The sequence below is a fragment of the Calliphora vicina genome, chromosome 2 (assembly GCF_958450345.1).
Source record: "Calliphora vicina chromosome 2, idCalVici1.1, whole genome shotgun sequence".
NCBI lineage: Eukaryota > Metazoa > Arthropoda > Insecta > Diptera > Calliphoridae > Calliphora > Calliphora vicina.
This window is the reverse complement of record NC_088781.1, coordinates 130,646,063-130,671,461: the sequence shown is the minus strand read 5'-3', so window position 1 is coordinate 130,671,461 and position 25,399 is coordinate 130,646,063. Positions and strand designations below refer to the sequence as shown.

General features: G+C 29.2%; 1 protein-coding gene across 1 annotated transcript; it reads left to right on the top strand.

Annotated features, from left to right (window-relative positions):
* The first annotated feature begins 9,926 nt into the window (after window positions 1–9,926).
* Window positions 9,927–12,876, top strand: LOC135950873 (uncharacterized). Its single transcript, XM_065500397.1, has 2 exons — window positions 9,927–11,768; window positions 12,835–12,876. The coding sequence occupies exons 1-2, from the start codon at window positions 9,927–9,929 to the stop codon at window positions 12,874–12,876; spliced, it is 1,884 nt and encodes a 627-aa protein (XP_065356469.1).
* The last annotated feature ends 12,523 nt before the right edge of the window (window positions 12,877–25,399 follow it).

Here is a 25,399-nt window from a genome sequence, read left to right as displayed (position 1 = left end):
CAAAAAATAACAAAAATGTGTTTTCAATTACGAAAATTATCTATTCAATAATTTTTGTATTTGAAATTCAACCAATAACGAAAATTGTATATTCAATTGTCAAAATAATCAAATTCAAAACTCAAAATTCAATAGAAAATATCAAGAAATTTTGTTTTTGAGCAAATGAATACTTGATTTAATTATGAAATAATTGAAACCAGTTCTATATGGGATAAATGTTTGAATTGAAATATAATTTTTTCTGTGTATGCATAAACAGTTTACAAATTTATCAAAGGTTTATAAAACAAAATTTCCATACAAAATCTGTTTCATAAACCTTTGATAAATTTATAAACTGTATATGCATATGGGGGTAAATATATATGAAAAATTGTTACTCAAAACAGCTGAAATTTAAAGGCACATAACTTTAAAATACGAGCTAACTTTTTAAAACCCTTTGGGGGTTTTGGTCTACTGATGTTCTACTATCACTTCCCGTTGGTCTCATTCGGGAAAGATTTAATGACCCGAAATTTGATGCACAGTGTAATTAGAAATTATCCTAATTACTTCGTTTTATTTCTTTCTTTTATTCCATATTCATTTTCCAATTGTTCTGAGTAACAAAATCTAAACGATTTTGTTTCGGCTCAGGGAGTTTGAACATCTCTTCCAGTTTATCCAGCCTTTTCCCCCTTCACCCGGCTTTCAGCTAAACAACTGTAAAGATGTCACACAGTCAATAATTGTGTAAAAAAAATTGCAATAAAACTGAATTTGTTAAAAAAATTAATTTTGTAGAAAAAAAAATTTTCGGTCAAAAAAATTGTTTTTTCCATTAGAGAAATAAATGTTCTTTTTTCATTCCCAACGTTCAAGCAATGACATTTGTTGCTTAACATCATTCTAAGAAATTTTAATTAGCAAAAGAAAGCAATACATTCCAGCACATTTCCGGTATATACCTAATTTTTATAAATTTCCATGTGAAATCTATTTAAAAAAAAAAATTTTCAATACAGATTAGCTTTGAGTTAATTGCAGTTTTGTGTTGATCATTTAAAAAGCTATAAGTTAAATCAAATTAGAAAATAACAAGCGTATTGAAATTTGTTTCATGAATAAAATTGGTTTACAAATTATTTAAAGAGAAAATTTACAAAAATTCTACCAAAAAACACAAGCATTGGTAAAAACACAACCAAATCACGGAAGATTAGGGAAAGAGGAGTAGCTGAAACAGCTGCGGAACGCGAATCAAGTCTTTAGGAAAATCGGAAAAGGGCACCTACGTCTTGAGGTGCGGAAACAGAAAGTGAACGCGAATCAAGTCTTTAGGAAAATCGTGAAAAGGAAAGCGAACGCGAATCACGGCTTCAGCAAATTCGTCGCAGAGCATCTTTGTTGAGAGCTGCAGAGGCACCCCAACAGCATATCAAAAGACTCTCGAATGGCTCGATCAGGAGCAAAAATCGATTTAAAGTTGGCCGCATGAAATGGACGTACTTTGAGTTTTGAAGTTCCCTAAGGAATCCCCGGGAAAGTGTTGTTCGTATAGTAAAGTTGTTCTGCCCCGACGAAATTCAAATTAATATTCAAGCCATTGTCGACAAGGTATTCCCAAGTCTTGCAATCAACTGCAAAAAATTGGGATTGTCTATGGGAAACTATGAAATACAAATCGTTTGACACAGTAATGAAGAATCCTACTGAATTTTTGAATTCAGTGGAACCAGCCTGAATGCCACAATATGTATTAACGTTGAATGTTGGATCACCGATAATGCCAAAATTTTGCAACGAAAAAGATTGACTATCAAAAAATGTTCCCCAAATTTAATTGAGGCAACAGTCATCGGTGGCAGATTTAAAGGGGAAGACGTACTGATTCCACGAATACCGATGATTTCCAGCAACTTATCATTTGAATTCAAGCGGCTCCAGTTCCAGTTCCCGTTTCGTATTGCCTTTGCTATAAGCATTCATGTCTGGCAGCATATTCTGGGTGTTTTTCAAATGAATTCAATACTGGTTTCCTGTGACGGTCTGGATAGATTTCAACAGATCCTTTTGGTTCCACCAAATACAGAGCATTATCTTACCGCCATAAATATTTGGCTCTGTTGTCCATTCGGCTGCTTGACCGAACTTCACATACGATCACTTACACTTCGGTTAATCCATTTTTCATTACAAATAATGATTCGGTGCAAACATTATTTTCTTTTATAGCTTTCAAGCATTATTTCGGACATACAAATTCGTCTTATAAGGTCTCTTGGCTTCAATTCGTATGTTACCCAATTTCTCTGCTTTTGGATGAATCCTGCTCTTTGAAAACGTTTTGAAATTGCTGACTGAGTAGCTCCCAATGATTGTGCAAGCTCTTGTTGAGTTTGACAACAATCTTCACGGAGTAATGCTTACAATTCTTGGTTTTTAAACTTTTTGGCTGGCCTGGTCGATTCTTGTTTCCCTTATCAAAATCTCCACCTGTGAACCGAACAAACCATCTCTCTGGAAGCTTCGGTGTACTTCAGCCGCGCTTTTTTCAAATTAAAGAAGTAAAGAAAAACTTCTCACATATGGCGCTTTACTGGTACAAAATTCGACATTTTCGAAGCAGAAAAAATTTGGTTGTTTACGCTATAATGTTCAGTAACTAAGTGAGAATAAATTACAGATGTATACCCTTCAAAATGACAGATAAGTTACAAAAACCGCGTTCAGAAAATCTCTAATTTTTAAGTCAAACACCATATACTTCAACTGGTGTGACTGTTGTGGTTACTTAGCGACTAGAAATTTATAAAGAAGTTCTTTTCTTTCAGTAAAATCACATAAATACTATTAGAATTAAGTCTAAATAGAGCATATCTCAGTTGTAGAGTCTGCGAACAAGTATTCCTTACTCCTTCAAAGTTCTTAATTTTCTTAAAATCCATGCACATAGCTTAGAGTCGGTTATAGTGTAAATGATTATAGTTTTAGGAAGATAACTGGTACTAGACTACAACTAATTAACTTCTGAGATTAAATTCTGTAAAAATATGGCTACTTTCTTAGTTCACGTGAGCAATTCTGGAATTGCTATTGCAGATTTCTGTGGACAGTACAGTTGTACAATTGATATTATAATTTCTTTTTTATTTAACATAAACCCACAATAATTTTTCCGCAAACTTTTAATTTTTTCAAAATCTTCAAATTTATTGCAAGAAGCTTTATATCTAGCACAGTAGAAAAACAGTTTAAACATAATTTAATTTTATTTAATATTTTAGACAAATTGTTTTAAGCTAAACAATTTAAAACATTATGTGGTTAATGTTCCAATAACACAACAGCAGCTGTCATTATTAATAATTTCCCATTAACTACAGCCTAATATTAGGCAACATAATTTAAAAAAAGAAATATTTATTACCTAAAAATATGCAGCAAATATTAACAAATGTACTCAGACATTAATTTTGCACATTTTCAATTATTTGGTTTTGTTGTTGTTGTTGCAATTTTTTTATTGCAGTCAATTGAATATTTAATTGTTTTTAAATACGCAACAAAATTATGTTTATTTTTCAATATTTATGCTTATTGTTACAGTTGTTTTTGTTGTTTTAAAAAACCACTTCTCGTAATTTATTACAATTTCCCAAAACATAAAGAGCTGTGTGTAAATATAATTGTGTAAATGCATAAATTTATATTTATATTTGCATGTGTATGTGCTTAATTTAAGTATATTTTTCGAAATTGTTTATTTTGACATTTAACAACTGCAGAGGAAACAATTAAAAAGTTATAATTTATAAAAATACCAAAATGAAAACAAGCAAAATGTAATGAAACACAAGAGTGCTGTAGTCAAGTAAAGAATTGTGTGTGTGTTGAAAAATAAAACAAGAAATAAAGTTTATGTTTATGAAAAATACTTTAAAAACTAAGTTAATATTATTTGTTTATTGTTGCCACATTTGAAAACCACAATGTAAATTTAAAATGAAACACTTTTATATTCAAAGTAACAGGATTTTATGCTCTGGCTTGAGATCTTGAGCTGACAGTTTATGACAATTTGTCTGTAAAATTTTACAGACTTGAGAGTTGTTAATGTCAAAGGAAATATTATGAGTTTAAAAGGAGACACAGACATTGGTAATTATGTTTTGGAGAAATGAAATAAAATCTTTAAAATTTTGTTCAAAATTACTATAATTTTCATTATTTATTAAATGTTTATAAATGTTCTTTAGTGTCTGTGATATTCTCACACATTTAAACTTTAACTCATTTAACATTCCTATTCCCTCTACCATGTCCTGTTTCAAATGTTAAACAAAATTTGGCTGCTGCATGTGTTTTAGTTAGACCTGTTTTCAAATGTACTTATGCATGTATATCTGTATATTCTTACCACAAAAACATGACCACATACATACATTTTGGTTTTCAAAGTGGTCACACAAGCGTATATAATATTTACCACGCACTTCAAACAGACAAAAACGTAAAAACAAAATAAAACAAAAATAGCTGGCAACTTTACCAGTTTAAATTTAACATTTCGCAAAAGTACATGGATATTGGAGTTGTAGAAACAGTGTGCTTAAGCGGTGACAATCAACACTGTCCATGGCATTTGTCATCATGAATGAGATGGACAAAAAAATTTACGAAACTTTTTTTTTCAACTTGTTTATAAACTGTTGAGAAAAAAAGTTACACACGAGTGAATATGATATTGCAATAATGAGTTATTTTCTTTTTTTTCTGACCGGCTTTTCAAAGGAACTCATTTTAGTTTGAATTAAAATAAAGCAAAGCAATTTGATGAAATGCGTTTATTTAAGAGAAAATGAGGAAAATTATTATCATATGTACCTGTGTATTATAATTATAATTACAAAGAGTAAAAAAGATATTAATTATTTTTTTTCCTGAAACAAGGTTTATTTTACAAAAAATCATTTGAAACAAGATGCTTTACAGCATCATTAAAATCTTAATTCTATATAGAAAATTACTTTTTAGGCGTATGAGTAATATTAATTTCCATACCATACAAACATGTAAATATGGTGCGTATGATTAATATCCATTATATACTATTTTAGCTGTTTATCCATTTAAAGGAATAATTTAGAAACTTATTACTCAAAACTAAGTTTAATTACTGTTCAGATTCTAGTTCAGATTCTATTTCAGATTCTGGTTCAGATTCTAGTTCAGTTCTAGTTCAGTTCTAGTTCAGTTCTAGTTCAGTTCTAGTTCAGTTCTAGTTCAGTTCTAGTTCAGTTCTAGTTCAGTTCTAGTTCAGTTCTAGTTCAGTTCTAGTTCAGTTCTAGTTCAGTTCTAGTTCAGTTCTAGTTCAGTTCTAGTTCAGTTCTAGTTCAGTTCTAGTTCAGTTCTAGTTCAGTTCTAGTTCAGTTCTAGTTCAGTTCTAGTTCAGTTCTAGTTCAGTTCTAGTTCAGTTCTAGTTCAGTTCTAGTTCAGTTCTAGTTCAGTTCTAGTTCAGTTCTAGTTCAGTTCTAGTTCAGTTCTAGTTCAGTTCTAGTTCAGTTCTAGTTCAGTTCTAGTTCAGTTCTAGTTCAGTTCTAGTTCAGTTCTAGTTCAGTTCTAGTTCAGTTCTAGTTCAGTTCTAGTTCAGTTCTAGTTCAGTTCTAGTTCAGTTCTAGTTCAGTTCTAGTTCAGTTCTAGTTCAGTTCTAGTTCAGTTCTAGTTCAGTTCTAGTTCAGTTCTAGTTCAGTTCTAGTTCAGTTCTAGTTCTAGTTCAGTTCTAGTTCAGTTCTAGTTCAGTTCTAGTTCAGTTCTAGTTCTAGTTCAGTTCTAGTTCAGTTCTAGTTCAGTTCTAGTTCAGTTCTAGTTCAGTTCTAGTTCAGTTCTAGTTCAGTTCTAGTTCAGTTCTAGTTCAGTTCTAGTTCAGTTCTAGTTCAGTTCTAGTTCAGTTCTAGTTCAGTTCTAGTTCAGTTCTAGTTCAGTTCTAGTTCAGTTCTAGTTCAGTTCTAGTTCAGTTCTAGTTCAGTTCTAGTTCAGTTCTAGTTCAGTTCTAGTTCAGTTCTAGTTCAGTTCTAGTTCAGTTCTAGTTCAGTTCTAGTTCAGTTCTAGTTCAGTTCTAGTTCAGTTCTAGTTCAGTTCTAGTTCAGTTCTAGTTCAGTTCTAGTTCAGTTCTAGTTCAGTTCTAGTTCAGTTCTAGTTCAGTTCTAGTTCAGTTCTAGTTCAGTTCTAGTTCAGTTCTAGTTCAGTTCTAGTTCAGTTCTAGTTCAGTTCTAGTTCAGTTCTAGTTCAGTTCTAGTTCAGTTCTAGTTCAGTTCTAGTTCAGTTCTAGTTCAGTTCTAGTTCAGTTCTAGTTCAGTTCTAGTTCAGTTCTAGTTCAGTTCTAGTTCAGTTCTAGTTCAGTTCTAGTTCAGTTCTAGTTCAGTTCTAGTTCAGTTCTAGTTCAGTTCTAGTTCAGTTCTAGTTCAGTTCTAGTTCAGTTCTAGTTCAGTTCTAGTTCAGTTCTAGTTCAGTTCTAGTTCAGTTCTAGTTCAGTTCTAGTTCAGTTCTAGTTCAGTTCTAGTTCAGTTCTAGTTCAGTTCTAGTTCAGTTCTAGTTCAGTTCTAGTTCAGTTCTAGTTCAGTTCTAGTTCAGTTCTAGTTCAGTTCTAGTTCAGTTCTAGTTCAGTTCTAGTTCAGTTCTAGTTCAGTTCTAGTTCAGTTCTAGTTCAGTTCTAGTTCAGTTCTAGTTCAGTTCTAGTTCAGTTCTAGTTCAGTTCTAGTTCAGTTCTAGTTCAGTTCTAGTTCAGTTCTAGTTCAGTTCTAGTTCAGTTCTAGTTCAGTTCTAGTTCAGTTCTAGTTCAGTTCTAGTTCAGTTCTAGTTCAGTTCTAGTTCAGTTCTAGTTCAGTTCTAGTTCAGTTCTAGTTCAGTTCTAGTTCAGTTCTAGTTCAGTTCTAGTTCAGTTCTAGTTCAGTTCTAGTTCAGTTCTAGTTCAGTTCTAGTTCAGTTCTAGTTCAGTTCTAGTTCAGTTCTAGTTCAGTTCTAGTTCAGTTCTAGTTCAGTTCTAGTTCAGTTCTAGTTCAGTTCTAGTTCAGTTCTAGTTCAGTTCTAGTTCAGTTCTAGTTCAGTTCTAGTTCAGTTCTAGTTCAGTTCTAGTTCAGTTCTAGTTCAGTTCTAGTTCAGTTCTAGTTCAGTTCTAGTTCAGTTCTAGTTCAGTTCTAGTTCAGTTCTAGTTCAGTTCTAGTTCAGTTCTAGTTCAGTTCTAGTTCAGTTCTAGTTCAGTTCTAGTTCAGTTCTAGTTCAGTTCTAGTTCAGTTCTAGTTCAGTTCTAGTTCAGTTCTAGTTCAGTTCTAGTTCAGTTCTAGTTCAGTTCTAGTTCAGTTCTAGTTCAGTTCTAGTTCAGTTCTAGTTCAGTTCTAGTTCAGTTCTAGTTCAGTTCTAGTTCAGTTCTAGTTCAGTTCTAGTTCAGTTCTAGTTCAGTTCTAGTTCAGTTCTAGTTCAGTTCTAGTTCAGTTCTAGTTCAGTTCTAGTTCAGTTCTAGTTCAGTTCTAGTTCAGTTCTAGTTCAGTTCTAGTTCAGTTCTAGTTCAGTTCTAGTTCAGTTCTAGTTCAGTTCTAGTTCAGTTCTAGTTCAATTCTAGTTCAGTTCTAGTTCAGTTCTAGTTCAGTTCTAGTTCAGTTCTAGTTCAGTTCTAGTTCAGTTCTAGTTCAGTTCTAGTTCAGTTCTAGTTCAGTTCTAGTTCAGTTCTAGTTCAGTTCTAGTTCAGTTCTAGTTCAGTTCTAGTTCAGTTCTAGTTCAGTTCTAGTTCAGTTCTAGTTCAGTTCTAGTTCAGTTCTAGTTCAGTTCTAGTTCAGTTCTAGTTCAATTCTAGTTCAGCTCTAGTTCAGTTCTAGTTCAGTTCTAGTTCTAGTTCTAGTTCTAGTTCAGTTCTAGTTCTAGTTCAGTTCTAGTTCAGTTCTAGTTCAGTTCTAGTTCAGTTCTAGTTCAGTTCTAGTTCAGTTCTAGTTCAGTTCTAGTTCAGTTCTAGTTCAGTTCTAGTTCATTAATTAGATTCTAGTGCAAATTCTAGTTCAGATTCTAGTTCAATTCAGATTTCTTGTACAAATTCTAATTCAGTTTCTAGTTAAAATTCTAGTATAGATTCCAGTTGAAATGCTAGTTAATTTTCTAGTTTCGATTCTAGTTCAAGTTTTATTTCATGTTCCAGTTCGGATACTAGTTAAGTTCTAGGTTAATTTCAAGACTTTCATTTAATTGAAATAACCTTTATAACCTAAATGCAATTTGTTAGTCAACAATTTTCGATCGATAAGTAATAAATGAAAATATGCAAAGATATTCATTTATGCATATAGATAAATACAGTACATCAACCAATTTAAGGCTGTATTATTAGAAACCTAAAACATACACAAACTCAAACGCTACTACATCCATATTAAATTCATTAATATTCAAAACAATGTATAAACTCTAATATTCAATATAGAGCCATTGCGCTGACCAGGCATGAGAGTGCTACATTCAATCAATGCAAAGTGATGAACGGACAATACAAATTTGTCTAGTAAGGATGCTGTTGCAATGCTTGATTGTTTAGTTGTTGTGTAGCTAGAGTTCAGTTCATAAGAGAATTTTAAATATTAATAAAATTACTAGCAGTTTTAGCTATTTAATTTCATAATTGCAGAGGTCATGTTTTTAGAGTATATACATATTTTGTTGTAGTTTATTCTGATTTTTTCATTTTAATACATATGATTTTTTGTTGAGTTTTTTTGAATTTATTTTATGTATAGCAACTTTACCTTTAATTAGCAAAGAAACGAAACACATTTTAGTTTTTTTTTAAAACAGTGCAACAGTGTTTAACTGTACGGGAATAGGTAAGGTGGTAGTGTTTATATTTGTCATAATCAAAACACTGATATAAAATAGTAAGGGAGAAAAATTTTTTTTTCATCATTTTGCTATTTGTAGTAAAATTTTCACAATTTTGTTATAGTTATATATTGAAATTTTAAAATTTCAAATTTGCTATTAATAGTAGAATTTAAAAATTTAGCTATTCAAAGAAAAAATTATATTTCAATTCAAACATTTATTCCATATTGAACTGGTTTCAATTATTTCATAATTAAATCAAGTATTCATTTGCTCAAAAACAAAATTTCTTGATATTTTCTATTGAACTTTGAGTTTTGAATTTGATTATTTTGATAATTGAATATACAATTTTCGTTATTGGTTGAATTTCAATTACAAAAATTATTGAATAGATAATTTTCGTAATTGAAACACAAAAAATAACAAAAATGTGTTTTCAATTACGAAAATTATCTATTCAATAATTTTTGTATTTGAAATTCAACCAATAACAAAAATTGTATATTCAATTATCAAAATAATCAAATTCAAAACTCAAAGTTCAATAGAAAATATGTAACAAATTATTAATAATCTACTTTGGTCTCGCCAAATAGATACAACAAATCCAACTTACAGTTCGGAATTTGTTTATGGTCCTTTTGTAACCGTCAAAGAATCGGTATTTCAATTTATTTTAATTTCTTTAAAGTTTCATAAATTTTGTTTACAACAAAAATACACAGTGTAAATATCAGCTAATATTGATCTCATATTTCTTAGTTGTTTAAAATATTGTTATTCATACATATTACAATAATAAATTTGGTGGTGGTTTTCTTTTACTGCTTTATTATTGCAAAAATTATTATAAATAATACACTAGCTTGTACATAGCTATAGCGGGAATAAAGCATAAAAGAGAATTGAAAAAAAATCTCAGCAGTGTAATTGTTGTTACATTTACTTGTGTGTACCCTACACTTAATAAGTTGATCAATTTAGTACAACTTTCGATTTGTACAAAAGTAATTTTATATAAGTAGTTTTTATTTATTTACATATTTATTGACTAATTCATTTATAAAATACATACAATGAGCTCACCAATTTGTACTAGATTCGTCCATGAATCTCAAAATTTAATTGATGTATGCCTGAAATTTTCAAGTCTTAGTACTAATGAGTTGACTGAGTCTCTACTCGAGACAAAACTTCAAGCCCTTGAAGAAGATTGGCAATCTCTTCGCCGTTCCTATGAAGGTATTTATTTAGCTCTCGATGAAGTCGTTGATATACACTTCAAAAAAGAAGCAAAATGTAAATTCGAGAATTGTAGAGAACATTATCAGCAAACAAAAGCTGAAATGATGGATTTCATTAAAGTTTCAAAAGCATCGTCCGAAAATGCTCAAAGAGGTAATGGTCCGATACATTCCTCTGTAGGAGATCCATCAGCCTACTTTAATATGTCCTACGGAAATTCAGATTTTGGAGTTAGTGTTCCTCCGTGTGATGCCCCAGATTTTCATGGCACTTATGAAGAATGGCCCTCATTCAGGGACATGTTTACAGCTGTTTACATCAGCAAAATTAGAATGCCAGATGTACAAAAATTATTGTACCTAAGAAAAAAGGCAAAAGGGGAAGCGAGTACTATTGTAAATAAATATCCATTAACGAACGATGGATTTTCGTTAGCATGGGAGGCTTTACGAGCTCGCTACGAAAATAAGAGGATTTTAGTAGATATTCAGTTAAAAGCTCTATTCAATATCCCTCGCGCGGATTACGAATCAGCAGAAGCAATTAACAATATACAGACAACTATTAGTGATTGTCTTGCTCTGCTATCTTCTCAGGGAATAAATGTAAAAGATTGGGATCCCATCCTCGTATATTTGTGCTCCACAAAAATTCCAACTGAAACATTAGCTCTATGGGAACAATCTCTTGTTTCAAATTCGATTTTACCTTCCTGGTCTCAAATGGAACAGTTTCTTATTAAAAGACATCGAGTAGTGGAACGGATTGTAGGAATTACGAAAGATAAGATTAAACAGACTCAATCTGATAACTCCCAAGACTCTCAAAGTCTTAATACACAGCACTCTAAATGCATTTTATGTGAAAGAAATCACAATTTACGGATTTGTTCGAAATTTATAGGCTTTTCTCTAAAGCAACGAAATGGTTTTGTTTTACAAAACGACATTTGTAAAAACTGCTTATCTCTATCACATAGAGTTTCTGATTGCATTAGCCGATATAGATGCAATCAATGTGGTAATAAACACCATAGCATGCTTCACATGCAAAGAAGTTATAATTCAGATTCTGCGACAAGCTCTTGTCATGATGAATTAATAGCTAATAACCAAATTGTTGATCGTTCTGATCAAGTGGAAATACCACACTTTTCTAAGGCTGCTCATCGAGCAGCTACTACACAGAATTTCTTGCCCGTAAATCAGCAAAATACATTATTGCCGACATCTCTTGTCCAGTCAACGACCAATACACAGACTCTCTTGTCTGTAAATGAGGATGATACTTTGTTACCGACAGCTCTAGTCCAAATTATGCATTCTGGAAAAACGCACACTGTTCGTGCCCTAATTGACTCAGGTTCAAAAACGTCACTTTTGACTGAAGAAGTATCCAAAAGGCTAGGATTGATAAGTAACGGTTCTAATGTGAAAATATGTGGGCTGGGTGACTCAGTAGTTGCAAATTGTAATGAAGTTTGTAACATCACATTATATTCTGAAAGGAATAAAATGCAGCTTAGCTCTAAAGTTGTCATTGTCCCACATATCACGAATCTGATGCCTTCACTATCATTACCCATTCCTGATATTTCCGATGTCAGTAAATTAGATTTAGCAGATCCTAATTTCTTAGCTCCTGCTCAAATTGACATGCTCTTAGGTAGCGATGTAATCCCGTATATAGTTCTAGATGGTATGAAAAAGAATATATTAGGAAGTCTGATCGCTCAGAATTCTATATACGGTTGGTATATATTTGGCCCACTAAAATCACTCGGCACTTCTCTAGTGACCTCAGATGGTTCATCCGAACCAAGTTGTTACAATAAATTAATTCCATTAAGAAAAGATACTACACACGCCAATTCATTGGTTATTAAAAACATTTATTTGAAAAAAAAATATTCAGATATTACGAAAATTTCTTTTTCGGCTCTTGATAATATTGTTGATTGCTATCATTATTTATTGAACCATCACATTTTATCAATATTCCCCAATATTTTCCCCCCCGCAGGTTGGCATACGCCCATTAAACCTAATAACATTCCTGTTACAGACACATATCTCAATACTATATCCAGTCATCTGAAAGAACGATTACAATCTTATATATATAAAACAAATGAAATCGGAATCCCGTATCCGAAGTTCTTGGTCAATGTTGCGCCGCTGCAACAAATGAATCAATTGGCATTCCCTTTGTCAAAAAAGATTCAGAATAATATCCATGAGTTTAAATTTAACGTCAAGTTCAATTTTAATGTTTCACAAAACTGTACGGATTTATTCAAACCAATACAAGCTCTTGTATATCACATATATCTTATACGTTTACAACCAACCGTGATTTTCACTCATGAAATCGAAATGTTGTTTGGCCTCAAAAAATGGCGCACGACCATCTTCATTCGAACTTTTCAAGTTATATGTCAAATTCCATCGCATCAATCGTATTGTGCAGTTATATACGATTTCCATGGAAAGATTTTAATGTTGTTAAATTTAAACATTTTAATAAATACAGTTGCGCTGATGCAACAATATTATTCAAGTTTTCAACTTGACCTACGTAGACCACATCTACTATTGAAAATCGTAAGGCAGAATTTTACAAGTTTAAAATTTCGAAAATATCCTAATATAATACAAGTTCTTGTGCATTTCTGTCAAATTTACAGTTTGTTGTCCAAACGATACTGCTGTTTCTTTTTCTTTTCTTATTTCTTTTCAGATACTGATGGACGCTTCCCACGATTTCTCATCTACAGTTTAGCCTACCCAGAGCTGGATGTTCATTCCCAATTCTACTGCAGCCCTGGCAGACAGCTATTCGTTGGGCGGTTTCAGCATTGCACCAGTGCAAGGGGGCCGCCATGTCGAAGATCGATCAGTCGCCATCGCTCGCATTATGAACGACCTGATCGACTTCGACTAAAACTGACAATTCATGCTGTGTAAGAACGCCCCGTTCCAAAGCGCCAACGCAAAAGAAGAAAAGAAGACACTTGCCATCGACAAACCATAAAAACAACATCAACTACAACAGTGAACAAAACCAATAATTAAAAAATCACAACAAAACCATCAAAACAATTTACAATTGTTAAAAATAAAGAAACATTTAAAATACATAAGTGATAAAAACACTAACAACAATACAAACATTTAAAAGTGCAACGCACAAACAAATACAAAAACATAAGTGAACAACTGCATTATAAAACAAAACGTTTATCATCAATAAACTAAAGAGAAACATTAAAATAAAACAAATTTTAAAGTTCTTTTAAAATTAAACAACAATTAATACAAACACAAATAAATTTTAAATCTCTTTTAAAATTAAAACTACAAACTCTCTTTCATTTCTGGAAAAAGGCTCCCTTCTCCACCAAATCAAGTAAGTATATTCAATTTCTTGAATTTTGCTCATCAATATTTGCTGATATACACCGTCGCTATTGTGCCCTACATTTGTTACATTTCGTGTAACAAATTATTAATAATCTACTTTGGTCTCGCCAAATAGATACAACAAATCCAACTTACAGTTCGGAATTTGTTTATTTTGTTTTTGATTTAATTATGAAATAATTGAAACCAGTTCAATATGTGACAAATATTTGAATTGAAACGGTTTAAGAAATAGTTTTTTCTGTGTTAATAGTGAATTTTCATAATTTTGCTATTTATAGTAGAATTTTCAAAATTCAGCTATTCATAGTGAATTTTTAAAATTTTTCTATTTATAGTAGAATTTTCAAAATTCAGATATTCATAGTGAATTTTCAAAATTTTGCTATTTCTAGTAGAATTTCAAAATTTTGCTATTTATAGTTGAATTTAAAAATTTTGCTATTATAGTAAATTCTGCATTTTTTAGTTGGTTTTTCATAATTTTGCTATTTATAGTAGAATTTCAAAATTTAGCTATTCATAGTCAATTTTCAAAATTTTGCTATTTATAGTAGAATTTTAAAAATTCAGCTATTCAAAGAGAATTTTCAAAATTTTGCTATTTATAGTAGAATTTTCAAAATTTTGATATTTATAGTAGTATTTCAAATTTTAACTATTCCTAGTGAATTTTCAAAATTAAGATATTCATAGTGAATTTTCAAAATTTGGTTGTTTATAGTAGAATTTAAAAATTTTGCTATTTACAGTAAAATTTCAACATTCTGCGTTTTTAGTTAGTTTTTCAAAATTTTGCTATTTATAGTAGAATTTTCAAAATTCAGCTATTCATAGTGAATTTTCAAAATTTTGCTATTTCTAGAGAATTTTCAAAATTTTTCTATTCATAGTGAATTTTCAAAATTTTGCTATTTATAGTAGAATTTTCAAAATTTTGCTATTTATAGTAGAATTTTCAAAGTTTTGCTATTTATAGTAGTATTTCAAATTTTAGCTATTCCTAGTGAATTTTCAAAATTAAGATATTCATAGTGAATTTTTAAAATTTTGCTATTTCTAGTAGAATTTCGAAATTTTGCTATTTGCAGTTGAATTTAGAAATTTTGCTATTTATAGTAAATTCTTCAACATTCTGCATTTGTTAGTTGGTTTTTCATAATTTTGCTATTTATAGTAGAAATTCAAAATTTAGCTATTCATAGTGAATTTTCAAAATTTTGCTATTTATAGTAGAATTTTAAAATTTTGCTATTTTTAGTAGAATTTTATTATTTATAGTAAAATTTTCAACATTCTGCTTTTTAAGTTGGTTTTTCAAAATTTTGCTATTCATAGTAGAATTTAAAAATTTAGCTATTAATAGTGAATTTTTAAAATTTTGCTATTTATAGTAGAATTTTCAAAATTCAGCTATTCATAGTGAATTTTCAAAATTTTGCTATTTATATTAGAATTTCAATATTCAGCTATCGTAGTAAATTTTTAAAATTTTGCTATATATAGAAGAATTTCAAAATTTAGCTATTCATAGTGAATTTTCAAAATTTTGCTATTTATAGTAGAATTTTAAAATTTTGCTATTTTTAGTAGAATTATAAAATATTATTATTTATAGTAAAATTTTCAACATTCTGCTTTTTAAGTTGGTTTTCCAAAATTTTGCTATTTATAGTAGAATTTTAAAAATTTTGCTTTTTATAGTAGAATTTTTAAAGTATTGGTATTTAAAGTAGAATTTTAAACTTTTGCCATTCATAGTAGGATTTTCAAAATTTTGCTATTTATAGTAGAATTTTAAAAATTTTGTTATTTATAGTAGAATTTTTAAAGTATTGGTATTTAAAGTAGAATTTTAAAACTTTTGCTATTCATAGTAGGATTTTCAAAATTTTGCTATTTATAGTAGAATTTTCAAAATTTTGCTGCTTATAGTAAAATTTCAAAATGTTTCTATATAGAGTAGAATTTTAAAATTTTTGCAATTTTTTTTTGTAGAATTTTCAAAATTTTGTTTTTCCTCACTAAAATTTTCAACATTTTGCTATTTCTAGTAGAATTTAAAATTTTTTTCTATTTATAGTAAAATCTTCAAAATTTTAAGTTTCTCTACATAATTTCTCTCTAAGTATCCCCTCTGCTTTCTTTTCTCTTATGTCCAACAATTTCATGTTTTCTACTTATATGATTTGCAGAGTAGAGCACGACTACATTTTAAAACATACAAATTTACAACTTCAAATAAACGACCACCATCATGTTCAACTCACGTTTATTACTCACGACTGTGTGTGCGTTGTACCTTTAAGTGTTTGTAGATTTAACCTCATTTCTCATGTTATTAACAGAAATTCTACACCATGATTATCACGTTTTACACTGTGACTAACAAACATTCACAACACATGCATACATATGGAATCAGGTAAACATTAGCTTGCACATACAAATGCCCAGTTTGTAGTTGCTAATAATAGTTTGTTAGTTTATTACTCTCATACATACACATATAAATTTTCTTTATTTTATTTTTTTTTTTGTTCATCTATCTTTTATGATGTTTGATTTTAACATCCTGCCCATGGTTGTACGAGTTTGACCTCTTCTTGCCTTTTACTTAAGATTAAATTTGAAACGCGTGTGTGTTGCAGTGAATAACTAACTAATCATAAGAAGTGGAAATCAAAGCATATTAGATCAGTGATATGTAGAGAATGAGAGATACCTTAGGTTAAAATTTAATTAAATTTTAATACCGGCATTGATTAGCACGAAAATGTGTTTAGCTGGTATTGCAAACAATGGGTATTAAGTTTATGATGATAGTTTATTGAAACATAAGGGAATTAATTGCAGAACTAAATTAGCGGGAAATTGTTAATTAAGAAAGATGGCAAAGTTTAAGATTTAAATACGTCTTAAGAGAAATTTACTTATTTTCACTTGAATTGAATATTTGGGAGCAATGGTTATGAAAGTAATGAAAGGTCTCATAATATTTGCGCAATGTATGTATAAGGATACATAATTTTAATCCAATAAATATTAATACTAAGACTAGATGCCAGAAATATTGTCATAAGTTTGCTTATATTATAATTTACTTCAACAATTTAACAAACTACCAATTATCTTAAAACAATTTTAAGAATTCTATATTAATATTATAGGGATTTGCAATCTCTAGTCAATAGGTTATTTTCACTAAAAAAATTCTTAAAAATATTTTAACAATTGCTGTAAATAGAGTAGCTCAATCTTAAAGTTTCGTTTTAATTCCAAAGAAAAATCTCTTAATTTTCTGGCAAAAAATTTGAATTTATGAAAAATTTTCTTTTCAAACTTTATTTGAATTAAAATTTCTTGGATAGATCAGGTTTAGCCAATATTTGTGCAATATTTTATTAAACTCTTTGCAACATTAGCAACAGTCGAGAGCAACATATATTTGTATAGATATGGGGTTAGACAGAAATTTTTAGTATGAAGTTTTTACAACATCTCAATTTAAGGGAACAATTTGTAGGAAGTGTTAAAGAAAACTATATGTTTTTCAAATCTAAATACTACAATGGAACAGTCTTTAATTTCATTGGAATCCTATAAGAATTCAGTTTGGTAGAGCTAAAAACCCCGTTAATAATGCTTCATTTCCTACAAGATAATGAACAAGTTTTTCTTGCAAAAATTTAAAATTTTATAAAACAAATTTCTGAGCTGACTTTATATCAAAAAGCAGTTTTGAAACTTATTGTCTGCAGAATATTTAAAAAACACGCATTGTAATCGCATAAATTTTGAGATCAGTAAAGAGTGAAATATATCTGTATCATGTTGGAGTTTCACAACAATTTAATGCATGACTTTTTACAAAATTTTGATTTTAAGCCATAATCTGTTTAAAGGCTTTAGGAAAACTTTAAGAAAACTGTTTTTGAAATATGTTTACTATAAGGAATCTGTGCTAAAAACTTTGAGCAAGTCAAACCAAAACTTTTGTTTAATTTTAAACTATATAGTGAACAATTCTGTTTGGGGAAAATTCTAAATTTATTAAAAAAAGGTTTTAGTTGCTATCTCGAAGCTTAACATTTATACTACCTACTATCTAGAGAATATTGTTGCAAAAGTTCGTAGAAATTGATCAAATATTAAGGTCAGTAAGAAGCAAAATGTGTATAAAGAAAGTTGATTAGTCATCATTTTAGGCAAGGTTTTTTTTAGGAAAATTCAAAACTTAACAAAAATTTATTTAAAGTAGAATTTTCCAAATTTTGCTATTTATAGTAGAATTTTCAAAATATTGGTACTTAAAGTAGAATTTTAAAAATTTTACTATTCATAGTAGGATTTTCAAAATGTTGCTGTTTATAGTAGAATTTTCAAAATAGCTATTCATAGTGAATTTTAAAAATTTTTCTATTTATAGTAGAATTTTCAAAATTTTGCTATTTATAGTAGAATTTCAAAATTTAGCTATTCATAGTGAATTTTCAAAATTTTGCTATTTATAGTAGAATTTCAAAATTTTGCTATTTATAGTAGAATTTCAAAATTTAGCTATTTATATTAAAATTTTCAACATTCTGCTTTTTTAGTTAGTTTTTCATAATTTTGCTATTTATAGTAGAATTTCAAAATTTAGCTAATAATAGTGAATTTTCAAAATTTTGCTTATTATAGCAGAATTTTCATAGTTTTGCTATTTATAGCAGAATTTTCAAAATTTTGCTATTTATAGTAGAATTTCAAAATTTTGCTATTTATAGTAGAATTTCAAAATTTAGTTATTTATAATAAAATTTTCAACATTCTGCTTTTTTAGTTAGTTTTTCATAATTTTGCTATTGATAGTTGAATTGAATTTTCAAAATATTGCTATTTATAGTAGAATTTGGCTATTTATACTAAAATGTTCAACATTCTTAATATTTTAGTTGGTTTTTCATAATTTTGCTATTTATAGAAAAATTTCAAAATTTAGCTATTCATAGTGAACTTTCAAAATGTTGCTACTAATAGTAGAATTTCAAAATTCACAATATTCATAGTGAATTTTCAAAATTTTGCATTTATATTAGAATTTTAAAAATTTTGCTATTTATAGTAGAATTTCAAAATTTTGCTATTTATAGTAAAATTTTCAACATTCTGCATTATTTAGTTGGTTTTTCATAATTTTGCTATTTATATTAGAATTTCAAAATTTAGCTATTCATAGTGAATTTTCAAAATTTTGCATTTATAATAGAATTTTCAAAATTTTGCTATTTATAGTAGAATTTCAAAATTTTGCTATTTATAGTAAAATTTTCAACATTCTGCATTTTGTAGTTGGTTTTTCATAATTTTGCCTTTTATAGTAGAATTTCAATTCTTAGATGTCTCGCCTTAAATGTTTAATTTTTGGACTAACTACTGTCTAAAGAATATTTTTGGAAAATTTCATTGGAATCAGGAAAATTGTTAAATCAAAAGAGAGCAATAAAGTTTGGTTTTAATGAATATGATTTATAATAATTTGTTACTGGTATCTTCAGATAATTTAAATTTTAAGCAAGAATTTGTAAGAAGCATGTAAGATTAATTTATTTTATTGTAGTTGCATTACAACATGAAATCTGTGTTATAAATTTCCATCAAATTGTATACAAATTGAGTTTGTTAGAGCAAGACAAACAAATAGTTTAGAATCATTTTCAAAAATATAGTCACACTTTTTTTGTAAAATTCTACTTTTAATAAACATTTTCTTAGAAGTCTTATACTAAAAGTTAAATTTTTAGACTAACTACTGTCGAAAGAATACATTTGGAAAATTTCATTGTAATCAGGAAAATTATTAAATCAAAAAAGAGCAATAAAGTTTGGTATTAATGAAGATGATTTATAATAATTTGTTACTGATATTTTCCGAAAATCTCAATTTTAAACAAGAATTTTTAAGAAGCCTGTAAAGTTAGTTTATTTTATTGGAATTAAATTGCTACAAGGAATCTGTGGTATAAATTTTCATTAAATTTTATTAATATTGAGTTTAGTACAGCAATTCAAACAAATAGTTGAAATTCCTTTTCAGCAATATAGTTATCCTTTTTTTATTGGAAAATTCAAAATTTAATAAAACTGTTCTTAGAAGTCTCTCATTAAAAGTATAATTTTTAAACTATTCTAAAGAATATTTCTGGAAAATTTCATAAAAAGTTGGTAGTAAAATATATGATTTATAATAACTTATTATAGGTATCTTTAGAAAATCGGAATTTTATGCAAGAATTTTTAAGAAAGTTTCAGGAAAACTTTCAATACTTATAAGGAATATGTGGTATGAGTTTCATTCAGTTTTACGTAAAGGCATTTTAATTCAAAACTCTGTTTGACACAATAGTGTCAATGCGAAAATGTTCTAAAATATAATTATGATGAGGAGGAAAACCTTCATTTCAATAAAAAAGTCGATTAAAACTATGGATAAATCCTGGTTTAATCAGAAATGAAAAATCATTATCAGATCCAGAGATGAGGCATTCAGAATCTGCCATGATAACAAAAATGCCGAAATTGATTCGCTGCTCAAAATGGCGCAATGTTCATGTGCCCAAGAGCTGAGGTGTCAAACACGAGCAGCGCCTCCCAGTCAAAGTTCTTACTGCAATCAGGGGTAGTATAAGCTTTTGGTCATTCGTTAAAAGTCTGATGATAATGCTAGTTCTTCAATTCCTTCTCAATCATTCACTGACCCGGTTTATAAAGCCAAACTTTTGCCGCAATTATGTGCAAATAATTCCATTCTACCGGAAAACAATCAACCACTACCCGAGCTCAAAAGATTACACGGTGCTACGATGGAAAAAAACTTGGAAACCACATAGCGTAGGTTATAGGGCTTGCTGAATACATTACAAATTTTGTCAAAAAATTTCCAAAACACCCTCAAATTCAGAAGTTATTCTGAAAAAACCGTTTTCAGTTATCCGTCCGTGAACTTATCGATCTGTAACTCAGTCATTCTCTGTCCGACTTTAAATTTTTTAACGGGCTTAAAAAGAAACTGATCACGCATTAAAATGACGTGCATTTTTTTATACATTTGTTAGTTATAAATATTGTTTTAGTTAAGAATATCTAAAAGAAAAACCAAATTTATCAACTTTTTTGATTTTAATCGCTTTTCATTGCTTATTTTGATATGGAAGCTTATACAAATTTATACCAATGTATTAAGGAAATTTAGTTCTTAACAAACCATAGTTTTAATAATTCAAATCGGAAAAGTGTAAAAGTTATTCAACTTTTCATTAACACCTTTTTTAGTATTTTCGCCCCCAGTGGTTTCGCCCCCAAAAAAACAGAAAACTATAAAAAAAAAATTTTCTACAATTTTTAATTTACAAGGTAAATTTTGTGGAACTTTTTTCGAAAGAGTTTAATAACTTTTGCAAGTATAAACCGATTTTAACAACTAATATCTCGTTTTTGTCTACATAAAATTGTCTATAAATTACTGTGAAAAAATAGGGTTCAATAGACAAAATTTAAAATAACTATTGTTGAATTTGAAAAATTAGGAAAAAAATAAAAAAGTAAGCCAAACTATTTATAAAAACTTAAACCATTTCTAGAAATATAGATCTTATACATACATTTTATGAAAGCTTAATTCATGACCTAACTACAATTGTATAAAATTTTTAAATCGCTGTAAAAATGTGTGAGTTAGAGGTACTAAAGTACTACGAGTGTTATCAGTTACTTTGCCGAATGTATTCTTTCGCACTGGGCCTAAAGGTATATCAGCAGTGTTCTTCGATGCTAGCTCATCCATTACCTAATTTTTTAGCACTTTTAAGGTTGCTAATGTGACTTCAATTCCTAAAAACGCAGAGGCTAGCAAGCCTGATAATTATCGTTCGTTAGCAATTTGTTCTGCACTTTCCAAAGTTATGGACAGTATGGTTAACTATCATCTAATGAAATAGTCCAAAAATTTATTCAGCTACCTGCAGTAGGCTTTCGTAGAGAACGCAATACGGGAGACTTGCTAGCATTCCAATCCAAGAAATGGTGTCGTTCCATTCACTATTTTGGCGAAAGTAAAGTGTTGGCACTAGATATTTCTAAGGTGTTTGATATTGCACGGAGCGCTTTTGGTGTCGGTTATAACTTCTCTGGACTTATATCAAGCTTTCTTAGAGATCGTACTATACTAGTTGTATTTGATAGAATCTCATAAAACGAGTTCAAGAATAATTAAGGGGTACCGCAATATTTCTTATTTCTCAAAACGTTCTTCTACCTTAAACTTCCAACCCTATCTATTTTTTTAAAGAATGCAAAAGTGTAAAACGAATCAGAAACTCTTGAAGTTTTAGGCATGAGTATTCAGTGCGCTGTCCGCTGGACAAAACACATTTTTCAAGTATCGAAAGAGCATTCAAGTGCTTTGGTTTTCAAAAACATTTAAGGAATTATTTCACTCCTTCTGATCTCCTTACAATTTACACCCCTTATATCTGACCATAAATGGAATACAACTTTCAGTTATAAGCGGGTGCTTTCTCCCTCCTATAACCTAATGCAGTGCAAAATTAGGAATCCTAATCTGAGTGCTGGTCCAAGCAAAAAAAGTCTAAATTAAATGTCTTAAAAACTTTTAGTAGTAATAGACGTTGATACTCGATTGCTGTTCAAAATTTCATTACCATAATGAATTTGTGGCATAAATTTCATACAAATTGTGTTAAAATTAAATCTCGTAGAGAAAGTCAAACAAATAGTTCTGTTTCATTTTCAATAATATAGTGATTTTTATATTTATTTTTTTTAATTTATTTATACCCTACACCACCATAGTGGGGAGGGTATTATGCGTTTGTGCAGATATTTGTAACGCCCAAAAATATTAGTTTAACACCCACCTTAAAGTATACCGTCCGTCCGTCTAGTTGGCTGGCTGGCTGGCTGGTCGGCTGGCTGTCCATGTAAAACTTGTGCGCAGAGTACAGGTCGCAATTTTGAAGATATTTCGATCAAATTTGGTACATATTATTTTTTCGGCCTAAGGACGAAGCCTGAAACTGGCTAAAATCGGTCCATTATTTCATATAGCTCCCATACAAATGTCCTTCCGAAATTGGACTTCATCGGTCATAAATGTTTAATTTATAAATGTATCTCCACAAATTGCGCTCCAAATAAGTTTAATATATACAAAATTCATGTCACCAAATTTTGTTACGATCGGTCCATAATTAGTCATAGCTCCCATAAAGACCCGCTTCCGAAAATCACTTTAACGTGCATAAATCGCTTAAAAATGTTGGTATACACACAAAATTCAACATAGTTAACTTTAATATAGACATAACAGGACCTAATTTCATGGTGATCGGTCTATAATTGGTCATAGCTCCCATATAAGGCCCACTTCCGAAAATCGCTTAAAAATATAAATTATTGAAATTTTAAAAGAAAAATGTTTATGCTCTTTTACTTAGTGCAGGGTATTATCAAGCCCGACCATACTTTTTTACTTGTTTAATGCAATATTTAACAACAATTGTCTTAGAAGTCTCATTTTTAAAGATTAATATTTCGACTTACTACTGTCTATATAATATTTTTGTAGAACTTCATAGAAATCGGGTTTTAAAATTGGTATTAAAGTGGAAATTTGGTATGAATATGGATGATTTCCAACATATGTCTCTAGAAAATCTCAATTTTATGTAAATTTAGTTTTAAATTTTCCCTAAAATTCTCTATATAGCAGCCCCAGTGAAATCTCCCAGCCAGATTTTTATTTATATTTTATTTTTATATTGTAAAAAGAAAATCTTCTTACAAATCCCAAATTAACTTGAACTTTTAATCTAAATCTTTTGATTCATTATGCAAAAAACCATATTTCTAACTTTTACTTTCTCTTTATTACATTATAATACATTTATTATTCCATTATTGTTAGTAGTTTATCAATAATTTACATTATATTTTTGACATTAATAATTCTCTCATAACTACATACATATGTGTGTTTAGTATTTGTTACAAATGAATCTGTAGTTTGTTTAATTTTATTTATGACATTAAACGAGTCATATTTTATACATCTGTGTGGATAATTTACTCATACACACAATTACATTATTATTTAGTATGTGTGCGTGTGTGTGTTTATTAATGTCATTGTATTTGTTGTTAAATATGTTGGCGTATGTGTGTTTTACATAGATACTTACTTGCATACATATGTTATAGTGTTAGTATTTCGGAATTGTTGTGTTGTGTTTAGTTTATAAACTACATTAGTATCTGTGTTAATTGACACATTGATGCCCAATTTAATGCTAATATACAAAAACACCTACTAAATTGTATGTTCACAATATCGAACCAGGGGACGCACGCTACTGGATAGGAGACACATTTATATGATATTATTGCTACATCCAGCAATTGGGTAAATGAACTTTTTTTCCGCAATTTTCGTTCTGAATTGTGCCAATATTTTGTTTATATCCTTCGCTCATTTGAAGGATCCAACTTGTTCACGAACAAATATCTTCTCAAAAGACATTTTAAATCTAAAGACAATTTGAATCCCAAATTTCATAGCCTTGGATACTAATTCATTCTAAACCCTATTATAGCTCCTTTCCAATTCGTCTATGCTGTTTTTGTAACTTATTACTTTTACTTGACCTCAACCACTCCTCTGCATACACAATTTATTAATACCATCCAATGCATAATAAATTTCTATATTTTCTTCTATTTTCTAATATTTTCAATATAAAAGATTAACTTGTACTTTACGTTGCCTTGTTATATTAATTTAATTAAATAAATAAACAAAACGTAAATATAAATGATAGAACATGCTGTGGTGAGGGGATGAAACTAAATTCAATTTAAAATTAAAATCAATATTTATAGAGAAATTTAAGATTTGCAAAACAACACACATAAAACGAATATTTTATAATTACTTAATTAAAGTAGTAAGAAAATATACAATTTAATAATTAAATTGTGTAATTGTATTCGGTACATTGGTAAATTTAGGGTAAATCGAAGAGAGCGATATTAAATTTTGAATTTTACTTTAAATAGTTGAAAATTGTACTAGAAATAGCTCCGAAGCTTTCAAAGCTTATTGTAAATTTGTCTATATATATGGGGGATTCAAACGGTCTGCTATTAGGTCGTATTGTCAAAATGTCGTAAAATATTTTTTTTAGTTTTTGTTGTGCTGCAAACAAAAAAGGTTTTATTTTATGACGAACCAATAAATATAGTACAAAAAGTCTTATTAGTTTATAACTTTTTTGGTTAAAACCCAACAAAAATTTTTTTAAACTAAAACAAGTTAGAGAGCTATATTCGGCTATGCCGAATCTTATATACCCTTCACCAAATTATACTTTAAAATACAAATTTTAAATATTTTTAGGTAAACAAAATTCAATTTGTTTTTATTGTTTTTCAAAATTTCTTTTTTTGAAATGGTTTTTTTATTTTTTTTAAAAAAATGTTTTTACCAATTTTTTTTAATTTTTTTTAAAAAATATTTTTCCCGATTTTGACCCATTTTAGGTCCAACTTACTATAGCCTTATCTACATCGTTGCAATGTACTTTGAAATATCTATCGTTAGATATCCATATTGTTTATAGTAATGACTTAGTAATCCAGATATAGATAAAAAATTGGTCAAAAATCGAGGTTGTCCCGGTTTTTTGCTCATATCTCCCTTATTTATGGACCGATTTTGCTGATTTTAAATAGCAAACTTCTGGAAAGCATGACAGAATTATTGAAGATTTGGATTCCGAAAATATATGGGGTCTTCAGAAAATTGATTTCAACAGACAGACAGA

Excerpts from the sequence above, each read along its gene's own strand:
- LOC135950873 (XM_065500397.1), top strand. The coding sequence starts at position 9,927 with ATGAGCTCACCAATTTGTACTAGATTCGTCCATGAATCTCAAAATTTA. Across the intron at positions 11,769-12,834 it reads ACATGCTCTTAGGTAGCGAT|ATACTGATGGACGCTTCCCA; the intron begins GTAATCCCGTAT and ends ATTTCTTTTCAG.